The sequence below is a fragment of the Ranitomeya imitator genome, chromosome 7, assembly GCF_032444005.1.
Source record: "Ranitomeya imitator isolate aRanImi1 chromosome 7, aRanImi1.pri, whole genome shotgun sequence".
NCBI lineage: Eukaryota > Metazoa > Chordata > Amphibia > Anura > Dendrobatidae > Ranitomeya > Ranitomeya imitator.
In genome coordinates this window covers 89,599,404-89,626,299 of record NC_091288.1, presented here as the reverse complement: position 1 = coordinate 89,626,299, position 26,896 = coordinate 89,599,404, and the positions used below count along the sequence as shown (strand labels likewise).

Below are 26,896 nucleotides of genomic sequence, written 5' to 3'. Positions count from 1 at the left end.
TTATTAATGTGCCACGGTATTTTTCTCAATTCTTCTGTCACCAGTTTTACAAATAATTCAACCTCAGGAAAGAGATTAAGTGGGGGAAACCGCTTGGGCTTGGGAACCTCAAACTTACCAATCACTGAGGTAGATTCAGACGAAGAGTCGTCACAAAGTTCATTCAGAATATCAATCACTTCTTGTTCTCTGGGTGTCCAGTGATTGTCATCAGAAGATTTTTCAGCATGCAACTTCTTTAGGACCAGCTTCCTTGCAAAAGGGTGAAGGTCCTTTACTGTAGCAAAAAAATCAAAAGATGAAGAGGGAGAAAAGGAAAGACCAAGGCTGAGTACCTCAATTTGCAAGTCAGTAAGAACAACCTGAGACAGATTCAATACCTGCAGTTTGGATGATCCTGGATTATTTCCCATCCTACGTTTATTTGAGCCAATTTTTCTGGTATTATAACCACCTTTTCGTTTATTTGTAGTAGTTGAAAACGAGCTTTGTTCATCCATAGATTGAGATCTCTCTTCAATTGAGGAAATAGATGACACAGAGGAAGACCATACAGTGGACTGCATCTTATGCCACCTATAAACATTATTACTTTTAAAATCCTGTAGATCACGGGCAAATTTCCTGGCCTTGGTTTCCTGAACTTCCTGGCTGTTGGTATGCCTGCAGAGAGGACAGGTCTTATTGCCCAGTAGCCGTCTTCCAGTGCAGGCCTTGTGGACGAAATGGGAGCACTCCATGTAGCTGACTTCATCCCCATCTGCAATGTTATCCAGACAGATGGTGCAGGTTTCAGGTGGGTCCTGGGCCAATCTTCTGGAGGTAGGGAGTAACAGCATTGATGAATTAACTACTTATAACTGGGTGTTAATGGGGGATGGGTTCCTTTCTTCAGACCTTTCTGGTGGTGGTGATCTTCATCTTTGCCTCATAGTATTTACAGGATCTATTTCCATCCTTCTTTGGTGGGAAAACCTGCCCCTTGTCCTATGGGCTATAGGGGAATCTGCCCTGCTATGCCGCTCTGTTCCCCTGTGAAAAAGACAAACACTCCTATAAATACTTTTTTTCTATGGAATATTATCCCCTTATAAGAAATACATATTTTAGAGACCTGTATATGGACATATGTTCCGTCTTACCTGATGTAGATGGCCTTGCAATCCCATTTTCCGAAGGTTCTTCTGGGACATGGGAAGTATGAGAATTGACCAGTGAAGCCATGTTCCTCTTAGCTGGTCAAGATGCTAAAAATCTTTTGGCCTAAAAGGCACTGGAGAACTCCAAGCTGATGAACTCTTCAGTATAAATGATCAAAAAATATGTGTTGATTAGTGATGGACGAGCACTAAAATGCTCGGGTGCTCGTTGCTCGGGTCAAGCAAATTGGAATGCTCCGGTCCTCAACCCGAGCAACGAGCCCAATGTGAGTATGTGGGAAAACTCAAGCATTTTTACCACACCCCCGGCAGTCTGCAGAGAGACTAGAAATTGTGGAAATCGATGGGAACAGTGCTCAAATGACATGGGAATAGCATGGGGAAGACCACTGGAAGCATTTCTGACTCCCAGGTCACTGCTGTGAACAATGTTGTCAGAGCCTTACACCACTTTTACAGACTCACAATAAAACATACAAAAACAAAACCAAAATGGATTTTCCTGGGAAATATGTTAAGGAACATCCTTTCCAGGGTAATGGCCTGTATGCAAGAGAAGATAAATAACCAAAAACAAAAATGCTACTCCACACCTTGGCCATATTCACACGTAGAGGTTTTGATGCGTTTTTGAACTTTAGCATTGCTTTCAACCAAGACAAATGCATTCATTGGGAAATGTCATTTTAACGTTTTGCAAACTTATCTGGCCATGTGGTGTGTGACACATCCTGTTTCATTTATGAAGGAGGGACTCTGAAAGTCACAATGCCTATTTTTATAGGGCCATCAGGCGCCCTTTACTATTACTAAATTGGCCAGTAGTCGGCCCTCACTTCTTAGAGAGCCATCAGCCGGCTATGCTTTGTTGTTCCCATTATTAAACAGTGGGTCTCCTATACTGTTATTGCATATGCATTGACTGGCAGGGCTGCCCAAAATTTGGACGCACCCCAATACCCCTTTGAAGAGACGTACAGGAGGGCCTCCTGAAAGCAATGTTCCCTTTATTAGGAATTTGTTACTCTCATACTGTTTGCCTATGCAGTGAATGCAAGGCCTGCCCCAAATTTAGATGCACCCCAATACCCCTTTGAACAGACATACAGGAGGGCTTCCTGAAAGCAGTGTTTCCAATATTTGGAATTTGGTTCCCAAGTCCCACCCCAAGTTTAGTTGCACCCCAATACCGCTTTAAAGAGATGTACAGGAGGGCCTCCTGAAAGCAATGTTCTCATTATTAGGAATTTGGTACTCCAATACTGTTTGCCTATGCAGTGAATGGAAAGCCTGCCCCAAATTTAGACGCACCCCAATAACCCTTTGGACAGACATACAGGAGGGCCTCCTGAAAGCAATGTTCCCATTATTAGGAATTGGTTCCCCCATAGTGTTGGCCTATGCAGTGAATGTAAGACCTGCCCCAATTTTTGACGCACCCCAATAACCCTTTGAACAGACGTACAGGAGGGCCTCCTGAAAGCAATGTTCCCATTATTATGAATTTGGTACTCCCATATTGTTTGCCTTTGCAGTGAATGCAAGGCCATCCCCAAATTTAGACGCACCCCAATACCCCTTTGAAGAGATGTACAGGAGGGACACCTGAAAGCAATGTTACCATTATTAGGAAGTATTTCTCCCATACTGTTTGCCTATGCCGTGAATGCAAGAGCTGCAAAAAATTTGGAGGCACTACAATGCCCCTTGGTAGAGATGTGAAGGAGGGCCTCATAACAAAATGTTTCCATTAGAAAGGAGCTGGTCTCCCATAGTGTTTGCCTATGCAGTGAATGCAAGGGCTGCCAAATATGTGGAGGCACTACAATGCCCCTTGGTAGAGACATGGAGGAGGGCTGTATTAAAAATTGTTTCCATTAGAAAGGAGTGGGCCTCCCATAGTGATTGCCTATGCAGTGAATGCAAGAGCTGCCAAATATTTGGAGGCATTACAATGCTCCTTGGCAGAGATGTGGAGGAGGGCCTCATAACAAAATATTCTCATTAGAATGAAGCGGGTCTCCCATAGTGTTTGCCTATGCAGTGAATGCAAGAGCTGCCAATTATTTGGAGGCACTACAATGCCTCTTGGTAGAGACGTGGAGGAGGGCCTCATTAAAAAATATCCCCATTCGAAAGGAGCCGGTCTCCTATACTTGTAATAACAATGCACTAAGTGTATAGCCTGACAAACCTTTACCCCTGGGGGTATACATAAACATCCTTTAAAAAAATTATGTAGGTGTTGCATCAAGGACCACGATCACCCTGGTGATATGGTGGTGGAGGATGAGGAGAAGGAGGAGGACAACTGCAAATAGCCAAAGTCAAGAAGCATACAGTGGGTACGGAAAGTATTCACTTTTTGTTTCATTGCAGCCATTTGGTAAATTCAAAAAAGTTCATTTTTTTACATTAATGTACACTCTGCACTCCATCTTGACTGTAAAAAAATAGAAATGTTTGCAAATTTTATAAAAAAGATAAATTAAAATATCACATGGTCCTAAGTATTCAGACCATTTGCTCAGGCACTCATATTTAAGTCACATGCTGTCCATTTCCTTGTGATCCTCCTTGAGATGGTTCTACCCCTTCATTGGAGTCCAGCTGTGTTTAGTTAACTGATAGGACTTGATTTGGAAAGGCACACACCTGTCTATTTAAGACCTCACAGCTCACGTGAATGTCACACCAAATGAGAATCATTAGATCAAAGGAACTGGCCAAGGAGCTCAGAGACAGAATTGTGTCAAGTCACAGATCTGGCCGCGGTTACAACATAATTTCTACAGTACTCAAAGTTCTTAAGATCACAGTGGCCTCCTTAATCCTTAAATGGATGAAGATTGAGACCACCAGAAGGCTTCCTAAAGGTACCTTCACACTAAACGATATCGCTAGCGATCCGTGACGTTGCAGCGTCCTCGCTAGCGATATCGTTTAGTTTGACACGCAGCAGTGATCAGAATCCTGCTGTGATGTCGCTGGTCGGGGCTAGAGGACCAGACCTTTCTTTGGTCGCTTGCTCTCCCGCTGACATCGCTGAATCGGCGTGTGTGACACCGATTCAGCGATGTCTTCGCTGGTAACCAGGGTAAACATCGGGTTACTAAGCGCGGCCCTGCGCTTAACAACCCGATGTTTACCCTGGTTACCGGCATCGTTGGTCGCTGGAGAGCTGTCTGTGTGACATCTCTCCAGCGACCAAACAGCGATGCTGCAGCGATCCGGATCGTTGTCTGGATCGCTGCAGCGTCGTTTAGTGTGAAGGTACCTTTAGACCTGACCATCCAGCCAAACTGAGCAATCGTGGGAGAAGAGCCTTGGTGGGAGAGGTAAAGAAGAACCCCAAGATCATTATGGCTGAGCTCCAGAGATGCAGTAGGGGGGATGCAGTAGATGAGAGAAAGTTCCACAAAGTCAACAATCACTGCAGCCCTCTACAAGTCAGGCCTTTATGGCAGAGTGGCCGGATGGAAGCCTCTCCTCAGTGAAAGACATATGAAAGCCCGCATAGAGTTTGCTGAAAAAAACATGAAGGACTCCCAGACTATGAGAAATAAGATTCTCTGGTCTGATGAGATGAAGATAGACCTTTTTGGTCATAAATCTAAGTGGTATGTGTGGAGAAAACCAGGTACTTCTCATCACCTGCCCAGTACAATCCCAACAGTGAAACATGGTGGTGGCAGCATCAGGGTATGGGGATGTTTTTCAGCTGCAGGGACAGGACGACTGGCTGTCATTGAAGGAAACATAACTGTGGCCTAGTACAGAGATATCCTAGATGAAAACCTCTTCCAGAGTGCTCTGAACCTCAGACTTGGCCAAAGGTTCACCTTTCAACAAGACAATGACCCTAAGCACACAGCTAAAATAAAGCAGTGGCTTCAGAACAACTCTGTGACCATTCTTGACTGGCCCAGCCAGAGCCCGGACCTAAATCCAATTGAGCATCTCTGGAGAGACATGAAAATGGCTGTCCACCAACATTCACTATCCAACCTGACGGAACTGGAGAGGATCTGCAAGGAAAAATGGCAGAGGATCCCCAAATCCATGTGTACAAAACTTGTTGCATCATTCCCAAGAAGACTCATGGCTGTGCTAGCTTAAAATAGTTCTTCTACTCAATACTGAGCAAAGGGTCTACAATGAAACAAAGTGAAAAATGTAAAGGGGTATGAATACTTTCTGTACCCAGTGTATGTAACCACATTTTTAACACTCAGCGCTTTTTCATTTTGCATAACTTTTTTTTTAAACATTTGGTTTTGTTTGTTGTGTTGTTTTGTCAAACGTAGCTTCTCTTAGTTATAACTTTACAAACCCCTCCCCCAAAAAACGCATTTGAAAAACTCTTTTTGGGGGAGGTCTTAGTGAATTCCTATCCTGCAGATACCTGTTGAAGAATTTGTTGCTACTGAAAATCAGTTCCAGTCATCTGAATGAGGTTGTTTCAGTTGAGTGGAAATAATTTTCAGTTGCAGAATTTTCCACAACAAAATCTGCAGAGTGTGATTTCTCTCTAAGGTTGAATTCACTCATCTGTGAAACACAGACCATGCTTAAATCGCAATACCCTAACTGACTGCTTTGGCTTCTGATCTGAGGCAGTTGATGCAAATAGTAGCACATAGGTTGCTGTGGGGGCAGAAGGGGCGGCTGCCCCTGGCCCCGTTCTCTGAATGTTCCACCAGGAACTAATGTAGGGGCCATTAAAAAGTTTGGATCCCATTGTGTGTGCCATCATACTGTGTGGAGACTACTCTGGGGGCCATTACACAGTGTAAGAGATATTGTAAGTGCCATGATACAGTTTAGGGGCTACTGTGGGGGCAATTATTCAATGCACGAGATAATGTGGGGCCATTATGAAGTTTTAGGGTTACTATAGGGTCATTATACAGTTTTGGGGACAGTATTCAGTTTCAGGGATACGGTAAAGGACCCTCACACATTGTAGTTACCCTCATAAATGTGGTAACTATTATACAGCGTGGGGGTCATTATACAGTGTGTGGGCTACTCAGTGGACCATTAAACAGTGTGGGGGCTACTCAGGGGACCATTAAACAGTGTGGGGGCTATTGTTGGGGTCATTATGCAGTGTGGGAGCTATTATACACTATGGGGGCCATTATGCAGTGTGGATGCTACTGTGGGGGCCATTATACAGTTTGAGGGCTATCATACAGTGTGAGGACTACTGTGGGGGGCATTTTACTGTGTTTTGGGTGAGCAATATGGATATTATACTGTGTATAGGGAAGATGTGGGAGTCATACTGTGTGTAAGGGAGCTGTGGGTATTATACTGTGTATAGTGGAGCTGTAGGCCCATGATACTGTGTATATGGGAGCTGTGGGCCTATCATACTAAGTTTATACTGTGCATAGGGGAGAAGTGGGTCCATCATACTGTGTATTGGGGAGATGCGGGCTAATCATACAATGTATATGATAGCTGTTGGCCTATCACACTGTGTATAGGGGAGCTGTGGCCCCATCATACTATGCATAGGGGAGCTGTGAGCCCATAAAACTGTATATAGAGAAGATGTAGGGCAATCATACTATGTATAGCATAGCTGTGGGCCCATCATACTGTGTATAAGGGAGCTGTACATGGGCGAAATCAGGGAATGCTATTAAATGCCAAACAGGCATTTAAGAATCATTATTGGGGCACTCAGATTATTGTGACTGTCAAAGGTACACATGGGTTATTATTACTTTCTAGGGGCAAAATGTGGACACTATTTTCTAGGGCACTTTCATAGAGAATTAATGCATTCTAGTAAACATCTAACGCTGTTCAAATAATCAGCATAGGGTAATCATATGATTATTTACATATTGCTAAAGGCAAATAAACCTTAACCAAAGACCATAAAAAATAACTTTTAGTCATACTATTAAAGAAAAAAGAAACTTTTAAAATCTGGACAAAAATATACTGCTTAGAGTTATAATTGTGTTCATTATCCTAACAACAGTGTATACTTTATTGGTGCAGCCACTACCTATATCATCCAGTTTTAAAGTGACCCATAAACACATTGACTAGAATGTAAAATGAGCTCCTAGGCCTCCCCAACATGTTTCACCAGCTAGACTGGCTTTTATGCAAAGTCATATTGCAAGGCTCATTAAAGGGTCTATAGTGACTGTTGCTAGGAGATAGGATTGCTGCTTCCCACAGGTGGCGCTATAGAATTCTAGTCCTCTTCCTCGCTGACGAAGCAATTTCCATCTAAAATTTCCCAGAACATTACATGGGGAATAAACCTCCTTACACTGGCATGCCAGGGCCAGTATGTTACTCTCCACAAGGAGAAACTTGACCAATTAGACCTCTTTACCTGTAGATAAATTTCCAGCCGCGTGTAATTTCCAAAATGGGGTCACCTGAGGGGAATTCTGCTTTTCTAGCACTTATGGGCTCTGTATATGGAGTCCGAAAACTATTCTACGATAACTTGTTCTCCAACAGTCAAATAACTTTCCATCCCCCGCCTTTTGGCTAAGCAGCACAGTACAGCGACATATAGAGTATAGCCACTTTCAGCAGAAATTGTAAAACATGTTGGTGACATTTTTACTCATTTCACTGTATGACAATGTACAACCCCTGGCAAAAATTATGGAATCACCGGTATTGGAGGATGGTCATTCAGTTGTTTAATTTTGTTGAAAAAAAGCAGATCACAGACATGGCACAAAACTAAAGTAATTTCAAATGGCAACTTTCTGGCTTTAAGAAACACTAAAAGAAATCTAGAACAAAAAATGCGGTAGTCAGTAATGGTTACTTTTTTTTAACCAAGCATGGGGAAAAATTTATGGAATCACTCAATTCTGAGGAAAAAATTATGGAATCACCCTGTAAATTTTCAAACCCAAAATTTCACCTGCATCAAATTAGATCTGCTCGTTAGTCTGCATCTAAAAATGAATGATCACAACTTGGAGAGCTGTTGCACCAAGTGGACTGACATTGAGAGATGTCAATTGAAACAAAGGAGAGGATTATCAAACTCTTAAAAGAGGGTAAATCATCACGCAATGTTGCAAAAGATGTTTCTTAAAGCCAGAAAGTTACCATTTAAAATAACTTAGTTTTGTGCCATGTCTGTGATCTGCTTTTTTTCTACAAAATTAAACAACTGAATGAACATCCTCCAAGGCCGGTGATTCCATAATTTTTGCCTGGGTTGTAAAATCTGGGACTATCAAAATTTTTTATGATAAAAATTTAATCATTTTTTTTTTCACTGCAAAATGGTGTAAGGTTCTTTAACACACCCGGAGATTTGCACGGTGTCTTTAAAAGAGTTTTCGATGACCACATTTGAGGTATTGGCGCACTCAGGAGAAATTGCAGAATGTATTTGGTGGTCCATTTCTCCTATTATCCCTTTTGAAAATTGAAAACATGAGACAAACTATCATTTTAATGTAAAAAATATTTTTTCATTGACTCAGCCAATGTTGTACAAATCTGTGAATTGCATGAGGGTTAAAAATGCTCACTACACTGCTAGATGAATTCCTCAATATATATAGTTTCCAAAATGGGTTCACTTGTGGGGAGTTCTACTGTTTTGGCATGTCAGGAGCATTTGCAATCTATTCCAGCCAAAATTGAGCTCCAGAATTCAGTTGGCGCTCCCTCCCTTCTGGGCCCTGCCGTGCACCCGCACAGTAGTTTTCTACCACATATGGAGTATTTTTTTACTCAGATCAAATTGCATGACAAAATGTATGGTTCATTTTCTCCTGTTATCCTTATGAAAAAGAAAAATATGGGGCTAAAGCAACATTTTTGTCTGAAAAATGTATTTTTTCATTGTCACGGTTCAATGATATAACATTTTGTGAAACACCTTTGGCTTCAAGGTGCTTACCTAGCCACACTTCTAGTTAAGTTCCTTAAGGGGTGTAGTTTCCAAAATATGGTCACTTGTGGGGGCTTTCCATTGTTTAGAAACATCAGGGGCTCCCCAAATGCGACATGACGTCTGCTATGTATTCCAGCCAATTTTGAGTTCCAAAAGTCAATTGGCACTCCTTCCTTTCCAAGCCCTGCCATGCGGCCAAACAGTAGTTTTCCACCACATATGTGGTATCAATGTACTCAGAGAAATTTCACAAAAAAATGAATGGTCCACTTTCTCCTGTTACTGTTGTAAAATTTTAAATATTTGGTGCTAAAGCAAAATTTTTGTGGGAAAAATTTGTTTTTTCATTTTCATAGCTCAACTATGTTCCTTATATATTCCTTGAAGCACCCGTAGGTTCAAAGTGCTCACCACACCTCTAGATAAGTTCCATCAGGGGTTTAGTTTCCAAAATGGGGTCACTTGTCTGGGGTTTCAACTGTTTAGGCACGTAAGTGTCTCTGTTAAAACGGCATGGTGTCTGCTATCTACTTGAGCCAATTTTGTGTTTCAAAAGTCAATTAGCGTTCCTTTCCTTCCGAGCCCTGCCGTGCTTCCAAATAGTAGTTTTCCACCATATATAGCCAGAATGGACAAAAAATTGGCCTGGTCAGGAAGGTGAAAATAGACTTTAGAGTGGAGGGGTTAAAGCACTATGTTTTTACTGTTGAATCATGGGTCAGTTGCCTGGCTGTCCATTATGCTTTCCTTAAGCAGTTAAACAATTGGTATGCACACACACTGGCTTGGACTGGCCCACAGGAGAACAGGAGAATCCTCTGGTGGGCCCCTGTGCAGGAGTTGGCCACTACCCTCTTATATGTGCAGTACTTGGCACAATATACTTGAATTATTATGTACAGACAAAGGCAGCATCTTATTCATGTAGCAATCAACCCAGTTCATTGTTCTGTAAGTTTGTGATTGAGGATAATGTCACATTTGCATGTAGCTGAAAAGTGGGACCAAGGAGTTGGTTAGTGGTGGGCCCTTGGCACTGCAGTCCGATACTGCATACACATGTGACTTGTAGCCTCCATCTGGTGATTGGAAATGTAAAAGGGAACATGTAATTTGACTTATGCTACTCAAACAAGCATGGAACAGAGCCTAGCTGCATGATTCCAGCCTGGTGTGTTTTGAAACAAGGTTTGAAGAGCTGGCCCATATTGAGAAATAAGAGGAGTCCAATGTGGTCTCCGGACCAATTCTTCCCACCTCGCTCTAGGTGATTGACAGGTCTCTCTTTATGTACTCACAAGAAAGAGACCTGTGAATCAACTTTGTAAAGCCGCCTCTTCAAACTATGTTTTTCCTGAAATGTACGAGCATTCCAGAGTAAAACATATCTGGCTGCAATCATTCAAGCAGGCTCTGACTCATACAGCCAGCCCATGGTTAGGTAGCATATTCGAGTGTCAGGTTCCCTTTAAATTTTATGTCAGGAAAAGCTGCCACTGTATAATTTAGACTATGCAGGAGCAACATACACATCGCCTAAGGCCTCATTCAGACAGCGGTGATTTTTCACCTACACAAACAAAGCAGTCCTGAGTTTCATCTGCAGTTTTTCATCAGTGATTTTCAGGTATGAAACAAAAAGCTTCTACACATTGCAAAGTTGATCACAGACAGCATACGGACTGTGCAGTGATGCCATTCGTGTGGTCTCGGAAATTTTTACAAACCAATAGACTAGTGTGAGTAACTTTGATCTGTAATAAAAACAGACACGTCTTTTTTTTTTTTTTTATGAAAGGACGGTCTGCAAAAAGACTGGGACATGTGAACAGCCGAATAATGAGTATGTGTTTTATTTATGAAAATGATGTACAGAAACACTACGTGAGTCATGGATGCCTTGTTGAATTCTATGTAACAAAACAGAATACCGGTAAGTAAAACATCAATTCAACATTGAACAATGATTTGTCTTTTTGGGGGCACACATCATAAAAAAGCAAAAATAAAATAAAAAGCAATGGATACAGAATGATTACATGCCTCCAATCATATTCAAGCAGCTTTCCTGACACCTGGGGCATGTCATCATAAAATCTGGAAAAATGTAATTCATAGTTTTATTTCTTATCTTACCTTTACAAAAAACAAACTTCAACTTGAAAAAATGGTTTGACCAAAACAGTTTGTGGATAAGTGGTTAAAGTAGCAGTATATATATCAGCTTTCATATTGTGTTGTTTCTTTAACTGAGGAATGTCCAGGACACTCCTGCCAATTGAAACAAGGGGGAGGCATCTAGTTGTTTTCCTTTATTGGCTCAGTTCCTGAAACTTCTAGTTGACTTCAGACACTCACAGAAAACTCTGAAAACATGACAGGCCTCGCTGAATCCGACCAACTACTATTCTATGTGAATGGGAGGAAGGTAAGCCAAGTGTCTTACTACATGGGATATTATTTCATCTCTTACATAGAGATTAGTCATTAGTTGCAACATCAAAACTAATTATTGCTATACAATAAGAATACATATGGTATGTACTGTAATGAGAATAGGAGTAAATCGACAAGACTTCCCAGTATTAGACCAGTTTCAGAAAAGTATTTTACAGGTGCATTTGTTCCATATTACAGGTAGCCATCCTGACCGTAGATCTAGGGGCCCGTACTGAAAGTTTCATAGATCCTTCATAGATTCTTAGACCCACGGTTGAGATGGGACCTGAAAATTATAGCCAACATGCTAGTGCTGAAGAGCTATATTCCTCATGAACCAATGTTCTACATTGAAAAAAAAATCACACCATGCACTATTCTAGTGTATATTATTGATCACAACAGTCCACGACATACAAGGAGCTCCTACACCAGCACATAGAGCTTCACACCGAGACAAGCTAACTTATTGCCCACAGAATGTCAAATGCCCATCTTTCATCAATTATGGTCCTTAATAACTAACGATAAAGAAAAACATTCGCACACCAGATTCTATCACAGCTAATCAAGTTACTTACTTGATATTACAATGAATGTATTTAGATGGTGCGTCTGCAATGCCCACCACCACTTACAACTGGTGCAGCAGAACTAATTATAAAACCTAAACTACATGCCCCTCTCCACCAACATATTTTGACGTTACACGGTGTTCTCTAGGGGTCCATGTGTAACAGCATAGGACTCTTTATGCCATTTATAACATCCAACATCCCCCCCTGTCAGATGTGGCCAGTCCTATATCCTTCTAAGTTCTTGTTGGCCCAAGAACATTCACAATTATGTTGATGTATGAACTACTGACCTGATGAGCCGCGAGTGATAATGGCTTCTATATCATTAATAACCAGTTAGGAATCCAAGTTTTTAAATATTGTCTGTAGTGTACATTAATTACGGTACTAGTTTTAATAAAATATAATAAAAGTGGAGTTGCATTCAAACTTTTAATGGATAGTGAGAGACTGGCACTTGATAACTTTAAACAATAAGTTAGTTTGGTATATATACATCTTATCACTATCTTCAGTTCCACAATTTGATTCCTGAGTGGAAACAATTTTGTGCACAATTTTCAGATATGACTTGTCTGATTTTTAATACTAATCATAGAACGTCAGTTCAGCACATCCATAAAATCCAGATTTTATTGAAGCATCTCGATTAAAAGTAGATAGAGAAATTCTTTGACGCATTTCGAATTTTAAACATTATTTTAATCACAGCTGTGATCAACAAAACTTTTTTAGTTCGAAAAGCGTTAGAAGTTTGAGCTATTCAGAGCATCATAGAAGGTCTCTATGTATCCATATTCAATCAGTTTGTTTTAAGAAAGACTTGTTCTTATAGATGTGCTGGACTGAAGTTCTGTTTTAATAAAGCAGTCTTAGAAGTCACAGAGCAGCTGGTGCATTCCAAGGATTACAAGCAACACTTTAAACGAGTTGGTTGAGCTCTATACGATAGTTTAGGTACCGTCACACTAAGCGACGCTGCAGCGATACCGACAACGATCCGGATCGCTGCAGCGTCGCTGTTTGGTCGCTGGAGAGCTGTCACACAGACAGCTCTCCAGCGACCAACGATGCCGGTAACCAGGGTAAACATCGGGTAACTAAGCGCAGGGCCGCGCTTAGTAACCCGATGTTTACCCTGGTTACCATCCTAAAAGTAAAAAAAAACAAACACTACATACTTACCTACAGCTGTCTGTCCTCCAGCGCTGTGCTCTGCACTCCTCCTGTACTGGCTGTGAGCGTCGGTCAGCCCTGCGCTTAGTTACCCGATGTTTTCCCTGGTTACCAGTGAAGACATCGCTGAATCGGTGTCACACACGCCGATTCAGCGATGTCTGCGGGGAGTCCAGCGACCAAATAAAGTTCTGGACTTTCTTCCCCGACCAGCGACAGCACAGCAGGGGCCTGATCGCTGCTGCCTGTCACACTGGACGATATCGCTAGCGAGGACGCTGCAACGTCACGGATTGCTAGCGATATCGTCTAGTGTGACGGTACCTTTTGTGCGACAGCCCAACAGGTGTTTTTGTTCAACCTGCTGTCTATCTGAGCAAATGCTGAACACAGACAGCACATTGACCAAAGTTAATGTGCAAGTGCGCATGAGAAATTTTCCACACGCATGTTAAAATGTGATAAACCCATGAGCACAAGCATTAACAGAAAAAATATATATATATATATTTTTTTACAAATTTAAGTTTTTTTCTACTAAAATAACAAAAAATAGACAAGTTTGGTATTGCCGGAATTTTATTGAGCTGGTGAATCATGATACAAAGTCATTAATAATAATAATAATAATAATTTTATTTATATAGCGCCAACATATTCCGCAGCGCTTTGCAAATTGTAGAGGGGACTTGTACAGACAATAGACATTACAGCATAACAGAAATCACAGCTCAAAATAGAAACCAAGAGGAGTGAGGGCCCTGCTCACAAGCTTACAAACTATGAGGAAAAGGGGAGACACGAGAGGTGGATGGTAACAATTACTTTAGTTATTTGGACTAGCCATAGTGTAAGGCTCAGGTGTTCATGTAAAGCTGCATGAACCAGTTAACTGCCTAAGTATGTAGCAGTATAGACACAGAGGGCTATTAACTGCATAAAGTGTATGAGAATATGAGGTGAGAAATCTGATTATGGGTTAAGTTTTTTTTTTTTATTTTTTGAATGGGCCACACAGGGATAGTTAGGTTAATGCGTTGAGGCGGTAGGCCAATCTGAACAAATGAGTTTTTAGCGCACTCTTAAAACTGTGGGGATTGGGGATTAATCGTATTAACCTGAGTAGTGCATTCCAAAGAATCGGCGCAGCACATGTAAAGTCTTGGAGATGGGAGTGCGAGGTTCTGATTATTGAGGATGCTAACCTGAGGTCATTAGCGGAGAGGAGGGCACGGGTGGGGTGGTAGACTGAGACCAGAGAGGAGATGTAGGGTGGTGCTGAGCCATGGAGTGCTTTGTGGATGAGGGTAGTAGTTTTGTACTGGATTCTGGAGTGGATGGGTAGCCAGTGTAATGACTGGCACAAGGTAGAGGCAACGGTTGGTGAGGAATATGATCCTGGCAGCAGCATTCAGGACAGATTGGAGCGGGGAGAGTTTGGTAAGAGGGAGGCTGATTAGTAGAGAGTTACTAGAGATGAGAATGAATATGTGAAACAGAGTTTTTGCAGAGTCGAAAGTAAGAAAAGGGCGAATTCTAGAAATGTTTTTGAGATGCAGATAAGAAGAGCGAGCCAGTGATCGGATGTGGGGGGTGAATGAAAGCTTGGAATCAAGTATGACCCCAAGGCAGCGGGCATGTTGCTTTGGAGTAATGGTGGAACCACACACGGAGATGGCAATGTCAGGCAAAGGTAGGTTAGTAGAGGGAGGTAACACAAGGAGTTCAGTTTTTGACAGGTTCAGTTTCAGATAGAGGGAGGACATGATGTTAGAGACAGCGGTAAGACAGTCACTTGTGTTTTCTAAAAAAGCAGGTGTGATATCAGGAGAAGAAGTGTATAATTGGGTGTCATCAGCATAGAGATGGTACTGGAAACCAAATCTACTGATTGCTTGTCCAGTAGGGGCAGTATACAAAGAGAAGAGGAGGGGGCCTAGGACTAATCCTTGAGGAACTCCTACAGTAAAGGGAAGGTGAGAAGAGGAGGAACTAGCAAAAGATACCGTGAAGGATCGGTCAGAGAGATAGGAGGAGAACCAAGAGAGAACGGTGTCCTTGAGGCCGATGGAGTGGAGCATAGTAAGGAGGAGCTGATGAGCCACAGTGTTGAATGCTGCTGAGAGATCCAAGAGAATTAGCATGGAGTAGTGACCATTAGATTTAGCTGTTAGTAGGTCATTAGAGACTTTAGTGAGGGCAATAAAAAAGAAATGCAAAAAGTAATCTTGGAAATATTATTTTTTTTGCAGTTTCACAGGATTTTTTTTTGTTTTCCCTTACACCCAGGCAGTCCTGTAATGCCCAAGTTACCAAAATGTTCTTGCTATTTGATAAATCTGATTAATTTTCAAACTGTCTAGTCCAAGTTTGCAAAAACCTATTACTTGGCTTACCTTGTGCCAGATGTGTGCACAACAATTTTGGTATATTGTGCTGCATGCTAAACCACACCCATTTTCTATCAAGTCACACCTCTTCAGTAATGCTGCACCCTTTAGCCTAACAAGTTGAAAAAAGTGTTAACAAGCACAATAAATATGGCACAAGTCATTGAAAAACATGTTTTGCACATTTAGCTTGATAAATATGCCTCATTGTATCATGTTCCACTGGATGTTGTATTATGGAGGTTTTCTTTCCAATACTTTGTTTCAACTCAATATTTTGGCAATTAACAATAGAATCATTTTGGCGTAATGTACATATTAAAAATGAACTTACGCACACATATTTTGCTGCACAAATTTTGCGAAAAAATGCAATACCATTCATGCAAGCAGGCTTGTTTTGAGATGAAGCTTATCGATTTCTACAATATCTGTTCAGATGAATTGAGTACATGAATCTGCCTTAGGGTACGCTCACATCTACTTATAAAAAGTAGCTGAGATTTTCAGCTTTTTAAGTTGGACAGTTTCAGGTGAGTGTCATGCATTTTTTTTTCTTACCTAGTCTCACCTAGCATCCCTATGCCTTGGTAGTGCTAGCCGAGTGTGCCTTTTTATCTCTCACGTAGCATCCGTATGACATGCCTATGCAACATTTTTTTAACATCAGCTTTTACATTCGGTAATTCTCTGTTATTTCAAGCTAGAACTAATAAAACGATATTATATACATCTATAGCTAGAAATATGTCAGTGATATATATAATTTGTGCAGTGTGTGTAGCTTACTGTATATGTATTTAGCTAACAATTAAAGAACTTAAAGAAAAAGTGGCATGGGGTCCCCCTTAATTTTCTTAACCAGTTGAGGGAAATATATAATCGTATGCAATCCCTAAAAAACTATAAATCTTTATTAAGAACCCACATATTGGTTCACGCCACAAAAAAAATGACCACAAAATCAAAAAAACATACACTGTGCTCACACATAAACACTTAATATAAATGGGGTAACTAGGTGTCCCTAATGTATGCTATTCTCGCACCTTCCTACCTGTGGGGGTTGGCACCCTATAGGGGAAACGATATGGCGCCCCCACTCCACGGCGGCTGTCCCTAGGGGCCCTGTAGTACCCTATATCCCCTAGGGAAACCCACTACCCACAGATTAGGGAAACCGCTGTAGATAGACAGAGGTGCTCCTATGCTAAAGGAACCCTAGATCCCCACAAGTATAAAAACAAAATAAGGAACACAGTAGGCAAAAAATGTTGGCATTATTGGCGATAAAGGAGAGGGCTATCTAGCCTAAATGCTTATAGGGCCATAATATCTGTGATAGGAGAGTCAATTGTAGTGCCCCAATACAGCCACAGACATGTCCATATATTAAATATAGGTGGGGAATCAGGGTACACTACATACACTATTGTAACGCACAGCTCAGGCCCTATTTAACAGTATTTTTATCTCAATCTGAAAAAACGGGGTGACAGGTTCTCTTTAAATGCTGATGTGAGCGAATCCTTAACATCATTTACAGCCAGTTATTAGGAATATAGAAAAATATTGTTTTTTCTGTTTTGATTTTTTTCAAGAGAACCGAAAAGAATACTACATGCTGCACAATTTTACTGAAACATATTTTTCACCTAATAATATTATACTGTTTATTTAGATTCTTGAGAAAAATGCTGATCCAGAAGTCATGCTTCTGCCATATCTTCGTAAGAAACGTATCCTTCTAAACCCAAACATATTTTTCATTTTGTATGTCATATATCTAATATATAATTGCCTAGAATACTACTTCCTGCAATTTGTGCCAACTTCCTGTCCGGAGCTAATGTCCGGAGATAATGTCCGGAGCTAATGTCCGGAGATAAGTGACGTCAATAGTGTCCAGTGTCTGATTGGTTGCCGCCTGCTGCGAGCGACCAATTAGAAACGTGCCGTACTGTGACACACTCCGCCCGCCATTTTGGTGTGATTTTTGAATTTTTACCTCACAGCAAGTTTCTACTGCGTGGAGGCGGGCCCAGTGACGTTGCTCTTCAAGCTCCTGCCGAATTTCGTCAAAAAAATGATAATACCATTTACCAAAACTATATATATTTAGTTGTGAAGTGGTTCAGTGACATTTTCACACCAATTTTGAACTTTTGTTTGGTGTTTTCTCCATATACTGCCTATTATTTTTGTTCTTTCTTACTATTATTTATTAATTGTATTATTCTTACATTTGAATAAATAAAGTATATATGGATTCTAGGCTCCCGATTCTTTAGAATCGGGTTGCCATCTAGTCTAATATATAATTGCCTAGAATACTACTTCCTGCAATTTGTGCCAACTTCCATGGCTTTGTCCGGAGCTAATGTCCGGAGGTAATGTCCGGAGCTAATGTCCAGAGATTAATTGCCTAGAATACTACTTCCTGCAATCTGTGCCAACTTCCGTGGCTTTGTCCGGAGCTAATGTCCGGAGCTAATGTGCGGAGATAATGTCCAGAGCTAATGTCCGGAGCTAATGTCCGGAGATTAATTGCCTAGAATACTACTTCCTGCAATTTGTGCCAACTTCCGTGGCTTTGTCCGGAGCTAATGACCGGAGCTAATGTCCAGAGCTAATGTCCGGAGCTAATGTCCGGAGATAAGTGACGTCAACAGTGTCCAGTGTCTGATTGGTTGCCGCCTGCTGCGAGCGACCAATCAGAAACGTGCCGTACTGTGACACACTCCGCCCGCCATTTTGGTGTGATTTTTGAATTTTTACCTCACAGCAAGTTTCTACTGCGTGGAGGCGGGCCCAGTGACGTTGCTCTTCAAGCTCCTGCCGAATTTCGTCAAAAAAATGATAATACCATTTACCAAAACTATATATATTTAGTTGTGAAGTGGTTCAGTGACATTTTCACACCAATTTTGAACTTTTGTTTGGTGTTTTCTCCATATACTGCCTATTATTTTTGTTCTTTCTTACTATTATTTATTAATTGTATTATTCTTACATTTGAATAAATAAAGTATATATGAATTCTAGACTCCCGATTCTTTAGAATCGGGCTGCCATCTAGTATAATATATGGGTCAAAAGCTACTGGTGTGTGTGTGTGGTGGAGGGAGTTACAGAGAGTCCTAACTTTTAAATGCTGTTAATATTAAAGAAGCCCTTCCATGAAGAATAAATCTGTGTATGAGTGTGTAATGTAGTGTGTGTGTGTTAATATATTCACTTACTGTCGCCATCTCTGGTATCCAGCGTAGTTCTAGTACTCTCCATGACCCAAGAAAGTGATGCCGAGCACACTATACTGAATGGACAATATACAATATCTATTTATCATTTTAAAAGTTATCAGATCACAAAACCCACAGTATATATATGCACCCAGTGTGAACCAACTGCACAGCTAAAGCAAAGAAACAAAAAAAAGAGCAGCCATACAGTCCCAAAAATATATATCAAATATCCAAATCTTTATTGATAACATGATCAAAAATAAGGCAAAAGGGCTATAAATGTGCAAACAAAAACAGCATCTATGCAAAGGGCTGGTGGGATCACATATATAAGCCAAACATAGCATTCGTGCACATGGACATCATCGTTTTTATGCTATACCCAGTATTAGAGCCAAGGAACATTCATATGTGTCACTGAGACACACTAATTGTACAAATAACCATGTATAAAAACATCAGGATATACAAATTACCTTGCAAGATTTAGCAGCGGGATGGTAGGAGACCCACAGCCCACCCCGACGCGTGTTTCGGAGGTGACTACTTCCTCAGGGGGCGTGGCCCATAAATGGCTTTTACAATGTAAGTCCATGGTGTGTTGGAACAAGACTCTATAGACTTACCGTATATACTCAAGTATAAGCCGAGATTTTCAGCCCACTTTTTTGGGCTGAAAGTCCCCCTCTCGGCTTACACTCGAGTCATACCCAGGGGTTGGCAGGTGAGGGGGAGCGGGGACTGTCTAATAATACTCACCTACTCCAGGCGCGGTCCCTGCAGGTTCCTGGCTTCCCCGGCGCTGGCAGCAGCAGCTTCTTCCTGTACTGAGAGGTCACATGGTACCGCTCATTACAGTAATGAATATGCGGCTCCACCTCCCATAGAGGTGGAGCCGCATATTCATTACTGTAATGAGCGGTAACGGTGACCGCTCAGTACAGGATGAAGCTGTGGCGTCGGGAAAGCCAGGGACCTGCCCAGCGCCAGGTGAGTATATTGGGGAGGGGAGGGCTGCGCGATAGTCACCTTTCCTCGTTCCGGTACCGCTCTGTCTTCAGCTGTGACGCTCAGGTCAGAGGGCGCGCCCTCTGCTGAACGTCAGTGCTGAACATGGAGTGGCGCCAGAACGAGGAGCAGGTGACTATTGAAAGTGCCGGGGGCCTGAGCGACGGATAGGTGAGTATGTGATTTTTTTTTTATCGCAGCAACAGCAAATTGGGCAAGTGTCTGTATGGAGCATCTATGGGGCCATAACTTTTGTGCAGCATTATATGGGGCAAATGTTTTGTATGGAGCATCTATGGGGCCATAATGTTTGTGCAGTACTATATGGGGCCATAACGTTTGTGCAGTACTATATGGGGCCATAACGTTTGTGTAGCACTCTATGGGGCCATAACGTTTATGCAGCACTATATGGGGCCATAACTTTTGTGCAGCACTATATGGGGCCATAACATTTGTGTAGCACTATATGGGGCCATAACATTTGTGCAGCACTATATGGAGCCATAACGTTTGTGCAGCACTATATGGGGCCATAACGTTTGTGCAGCACTGTATGGGTCCATAACGTTTGTGCAGCACTATATGGGGCCATAACGTTTGTGCAGCACTATATGGGTCCATAATGTTTCTGCAGCACTATATGGGGCCATAACGTTTGTGCAGCACTATATGGGGCCATAACGTTTGTGCAGCACTATATGGGGCAAGTGTTTTGTATGGAGCATCTATGGGGCCATAACATTTGTGCAGCACTATATGGGGCAAGTGTTTTGTATGGAGCATCTATGGGGCCATAACATTTGTGCAGCACTATATGGGGCCATAACGTTTGTGCAGCACTACATGGGGCCATTACGTTTATGCAGCACTATATGGGGCCATAACGTTTGTGCAGCACTCAATGGGGCCATAACGTTTATGCAGCACTATATGGGGCCATAACGTTTGTGCAGCACTATATGGGGCCATAACGTTTGTGCAGCACTATATGGGTCCATAACGTTTGTGCAGCACTATATGGGGCCATAACGTTTGTGCTGCACTATATGGGTCCATAACGTTTGTGCAGCACTATATGGGGCAAGTGTTTTGTATGGAGCATCTATGGGGCCATAACATTTGTGCAGCACTATATGGGGCAAGTGTTTTGTATGGAGCATCTATGGGGCCATAACATTTGTGCAGCACTATATGGGGCCATAACGTTTGTGCAGCACTACATGGGGCCATAACGTTTGTGCAGCACTATATGTGGCCATAACGTTTCTGCAGCACTATATGGGGCCATAAAGTTTGTGCAGCAGTATATGAGGCCATAACTTTTCTGCAGTACTATATGGGGCCATAACGTTTGTGCAGAACTATATGGGGCCATAAAGTTTGTGCAGCACTATATGGGGCAAGTGTTTGTATGGAGCATCTATGGGGCCATAACGTTTGTGCAGCACTATATGGGGCCATAACGTTTGTGCAGCACTATATGGGGCAAGTGTGTGTATGGAGCATCTATGGGACCATAATATTTGTGCAGCACTATATGGGGCCATAACATTTGTGCAGCACTATATGGGGCAAGTGTCTGTATGGGGCCATAATTAAGGTTTCTGGAGCATTACGGTATATGGTGCAAGTGTCTGTATGGAGCATCTTATAGGGCCCTAATCAAGGTTTGTGCAGCACTATATGGGGCAAATATCTTTATAGAGCATCTTATGGGGCCATAATCAGCATTTGTGCAGCATTATATGGGGCAAATGTGTCTATGGAGCATCTTATGGGGCCTTTATTAACTTTATTGAGGATTATACGGGGCATATTTTAATATGGAGCATCTTATGGGGCCATCATAAACTGTATGGAGCATTATATGGGGCTCCTGATTCAATGTGGATATTCAAAAACCCTTAACCTACATTTACCGGTAGCTGCTGCATTTCCCACCTTAGGTTTATACGCGAGTCATTAAGTTTTCCCAGTTTTTTGGGGCAAAATTAGGGGGGGGGGGAGGGTCGGCTTATACTCGGGTCAGCTTATACTCGAGTATATATGGTATATAGTATATGAGACTTCTGTCTCATGCATATGCATAGAGTGAGCCAGTAAGTGTCTGAAGAGCAGTGATGTCGCTCAGAAGAGGATCAGAACAGTACTGGATACCAGAGAAGGTGATGGTAGGCGAGTATATTAACACACACACACACAATATTACATACACAGATTTATTTTTAAAAAATCTTCATAAGAGGGCTTCTTTAGTATGAATTCAGCTAAGTGCACACTACTTGCATTAAGCTGAATTCATGTTAACATTTCAAAGGCTACCATTCACCAAATGTGTTCTTTTGGCCTACATCTGGCTAAAAAGTGTCTGCATATAATTTATTCAAATGTATAGGTATATAGAAAAGAGGGCCGTCACAAAAAAGAATACCATGTGTTATATGCCTTTTTCAATAAGTTCTATGGTGGCTGTTTGCCAAAGAATTTATCCACACTGTGTCCACTGTCAGCAGTAGCATACTGCTCATAGTGGCAGACAGTGTGGCCACTATGAAACCCCTGAGCAGTGTTGTCCCAGAATCTTGACATTATCTACATCCTCATCATGCAGATGTCAATGTCAATAAATACAATAGAGGAACAGGGGGTCATTGGCTCTCTCCTCCACTATTTAACATGTATATCTGAGTAGGATATAATGTGTGCCATAATACTCAGCGTGTATATGTGAGTGTGTTTGTGTGGTGGGAGATACCATACCATATGGGGTAGCTATGGAGGCCTTCATACTGTGTGGGAGCTATGAAGTCATCATGCAATGTGAGGGGCATCATACTGTCTGTGGTGGTTTTCATACTGTGAGGAAGGGCTGCGGAGGCTATAATACTGTATGCATAACATCCATCATACCGTGTCTGGAGCACTGTGGAGGTCAATTATATACTGCTTATATATGTCTGTGAGGGTAATCAAATTATGTGAGTGATTTGTGGGGCAATCATATTAGGTGGGAAACTCTGGAGGCTATCTTATAGTGCGTTAAGGGCTTTGAGGCTATCATACTGTATGTCGGGCCTGGCATAATACTGTGAGGAGGGGCTATTTGGACATATTACTGTATGTAGCACTATGGGGGACCATCAAACTGTGTGTGGTGGTTGTGTTGGCTATAGTACCATGTTTGGGGGGCAATTGACACTTTATGGGGAACATCATATTGTGTGTGGGGGAGGCTGCCAGAGCATCATAATAGGTGTGTGTGGGAACATCATACTGTGTAGAGGTTGTTGGTACATATTGTATATAGGCCTGTTGGAACATCATACTGTGTAGGGGGCATTTGGGGCATCATATAATGTTGGGGACCTGTTGGAGCCTTCATAGTAAGTGGGGGGCTGTGGGTGCATCATACTGTGTTGTGGTCTGTGGGAGCAATATTACTGTGTGATGGCTGTTTGGCCATCATACTATGTAGAGGTCAGGTTTTGGCCATCAAACTGTAGTATAATGCACAACCCATAGTCATACATGTAGTTAAGGCATAGTCCATAGTCCTCCATACAGTATAATGCACAGCCCATAATCATACATGTAATATAATGCACAGCCAATAGTGATACATGTATTATAATGCACAGCCCATAGTCATCCATGTGGTATAATGCAGAGTGTATAGTCATACATGTAATATAATTAACAGCCCATAGTCCTGCTTGTAGTATAAAGCACAGCCCATAGTGATACATATAATATACCGGTAATTATTATTATTATTTATTTATATCGCACCATTGATTCCATGGTGCTATAATGCGGTAATGCACCGCCCATATGCATCCATGTAGTATAATGCACAGCCCATAGTCATCCATGTAGTATAATGCACAGACCATAGTCATACATGCAGTATTATGGCCACAGGCACCATCTACTCACTGATTTAAAAAAAAAATGCTCACCTTCACTGTGCTCCCTCGCCATGCAGTGTGTTCTTCTGCAGCCGGCAGCTGACTTCAGAGTGTAAGCGACGGGAGGACATGACGTATCTGCCATGCTACCCAGGTCACGTGCATTCCAATGTCAGCAGCTGGCCTCTGATTGGCCGGCAGACTGTATTGCAGTGCACGGACTCAGTGGGTCTGTGCGCTGCAATAAACATCAGCTGAATGTGTGTCCAGCTGAAGTATGGGGACCATTGAGACCGGTCATTACACCCCTGCTCCTGACTATCAGATGAACGGATATACCAGGCAGATGGCAGAATGCATTTTGCACTTCCTTCACACGGCAGTATTTACATTAGTGTCTTGCGTCAGCCACATTGTAAGCCAACATCAGGAGTGGGTCCAAAATCTTTCCATCACAGTCTTCTTTGTTTTTGCTTCACTATTAGATTTGGTTTACTAATAGCAATGTAAAATACAGCATAGAATATTGTTGTGTGAATGAAGCCTGGAGGGCGAATCACCAAACAACGTCACATAACTCAGAGCCAAATATAAATGAAACACATAAGGAATGGATGAGGCTGGGTTAAAATTTCCAGCCTTGTTGCTACGTTACGGTGGCAACGCAGCCAGAGCTCAGCACACATGTGGTAGGCAGGTTGTCACATGATGGTGAAACAAAATCATATGGTAATTAGCCATTATGGTGGGCGGAACTCCTGCCACATTTGTTTGGCTGCACCATATCACTGTACCTTAAAATGTGGTGGCAAGAAATCCCCACAAAAAAAAAAATCTCAAACTGCCCTTTTCTAGCTTAAATTTGCAATACCAGGAAAAATAGTCCAATTAATCAAATATTTCCCAGGTATAATAATTAAGTTAAACATAATACACGCAATCCCCAGTAGGTCAATAAGGTCAATATATTGCCACAGGATAAAAGAGATTCTAGTTAAATTTTAAAATATAATATTTATTGATTCAAAACCCTATAAAAAATTACATGAACAAAAGAAGACAAAAACAGGGCAGGAAACAACCTCCAAACATAGAGCTAAATCACATCTGCTCATTAGAATCAATATTAATCTGTATGCTGAAAACAGTATGATAAAAAGTAATATATGAAAACAACAGAGTTACCAATGGTACCCTTACATTTATAGGGGCATCTATAATAAAGTGCAAGTGCAAAGTATAAATGGAGATAGCCCCATTGCAGTAGTTTAGGAACCAATATCAGAAACTCCCATAGTGATCAATAACATCCATATGAATGGATTATCTGATATGTTATCTGAGTCAGAGAAAATTGCATGTATGTCACTTCAATATAATGTGCAGTGCAATAGTCAGTAACAGACAGGCAGATGCTCATTGTGTGCAACAATGCCATAATAGCAGCATACTGAATTTGTATATTAATAACAGGTACATTACCTCAAGAGGGGTATAAAAGACCAGAGGAGAGAAAAGTAAGTGCCGTGCTTCCCACATCCCAACACCGTTTCTCTCACGCTTCTTCCGGGGGCGTTATCTGATTCAGATAACGTATCAGATAACACATTCATATGGATGTACAGAAGAGAAGAAAATATGCGGCACTCACCCCAATTGAGCAGTGGAAAACGTGAACTTTAATGGAGAAAATGAATGAAATACATCCGTCAGGACATCAGGTAAACAGGAGGGTGCGGTATTGGAGCTTGGACGACGGCCGTTTCGCACACTAGGTGCTTCGACGGGTCCAGGTCCATTCATATGGATGTGATTGATCACTAAGGGAGTTGCTGATATTGGTTCCGAAAAACTACTGCAATGGGGCTCTCTCTATTTATACATTGCGCTTGCACTTTATTATTGATGCCCCTATAAATGTAAGGGTACCATTGGTAACTCTGCTGTTTTCATATATTTCTTTTTATCATACTTTCCAGCATACAGATTAATATCGATTCTAATGACCAGATGTGATTTAGTTCTGTGTTTGGAGGTTGTTTGCTGCCCTGTTTTTTTCTTCTTTTGTTCATGTATCATTTTATAGGTTTTTGAATTAATAAATATTACATTTTAAAATTTTGCTAGCATCTCTTTTATCCTGTGGCAATATATTGACCTGCTTGGGATTGTGTGTATAAAAATATTCCAGCAGTGAAAGAAGATCATACACAATATGCCACATACATACTGTAAATATACAACAGCAGTGAATTACTAGACTAGAAAAAAGACTAGAGCATCAGCAGAGAGGTGTCTTGGAGCAGGAGAGGGTGAGTAACAGCTGAGTTAATTATTTTAACTAGAGCAAGTTGATTAAAAAAATATTCCCAAAAACCCTTTTCAAATATATACAATTTTAGAATATCAAATCATGCTGGTCTTGATGAGGGGGCAAGGGATGGAGTCAGAAGCACATGATTTATTAAGAGTCACAGGTGCATCTGAAGAGTGGCATGTGCCTCACTAGAAACCTTACTCCAATTAGTGACGGGAGTAAGATTTGTGGCATGCTGCAGCCCTTCACACATTAGACACCATGCCCTGTGCCAGCTTCACCCATTGCAAGGGAGCCTGTAGAAATTGGCATGAATATGCCCAAATAGAAAAAAAAAATTGCAAAAAATTTTACGATTTTCCACAGCATTTCACACAAGTTTACTGGTGTAACTGCTTTGGGGGAATTCTGTACAATAAATGCTCATTACATACATATTGTATAAACACACGTGTACACACAGACATATCGTATATATTTAGAGGTGACTATTGTGTTGATTTATAACCACTGTGACCAGGTTGGCCATAATGAATTGCAGAGTCACATAATGCCGAATTATCTGGGCCCCCAACCATCTAACCTGCCCATTTTGGTTCCTAATTTGCACCATAAAATTGCATTCAGGCAGCCATTAAATGACTTCTGATCACAGATTCAGCGGTCATTTATTTCCCTATTTAGACTGGCCGAATACACTTCCATAAATATTAATACTTCTGTTCCGATTGAACATCATGTTCTTGGCATCACATGTCCTGTTTAC

General features: G+C 41.5%; 1 protein-coding gene across 1 annotated transcript in view; it reads left to right on the top strand.

Annotated features, from left to right (window-relative positions):
- The first annotated feature begins 11,393 nt into the window (after window positions 1-11,393).
- LOC138644803 (aldehyde oxidase-like) overlaps window positions 11,394-26,896 on the top strand; it is a 145,202-nt gene continuing 129,699 nt past the window's right edge. Inside the window, exons 1-2 of the mRNA XM_069733622.1 lie at window positions 11,394-11,494; window positions 17,331-17,388. Of these exons, the coding sequence (XP_069589723.1) occupies window positions 11,441-11,494; window positions 17,331-17,388 (112 nt within the window). The 5' untranslated portion in view covers window positions 11,394-11,440. The remainder of the gene's footprint in view (window positions 11,495-17,330; window positions 17,389-26,896) is intronic.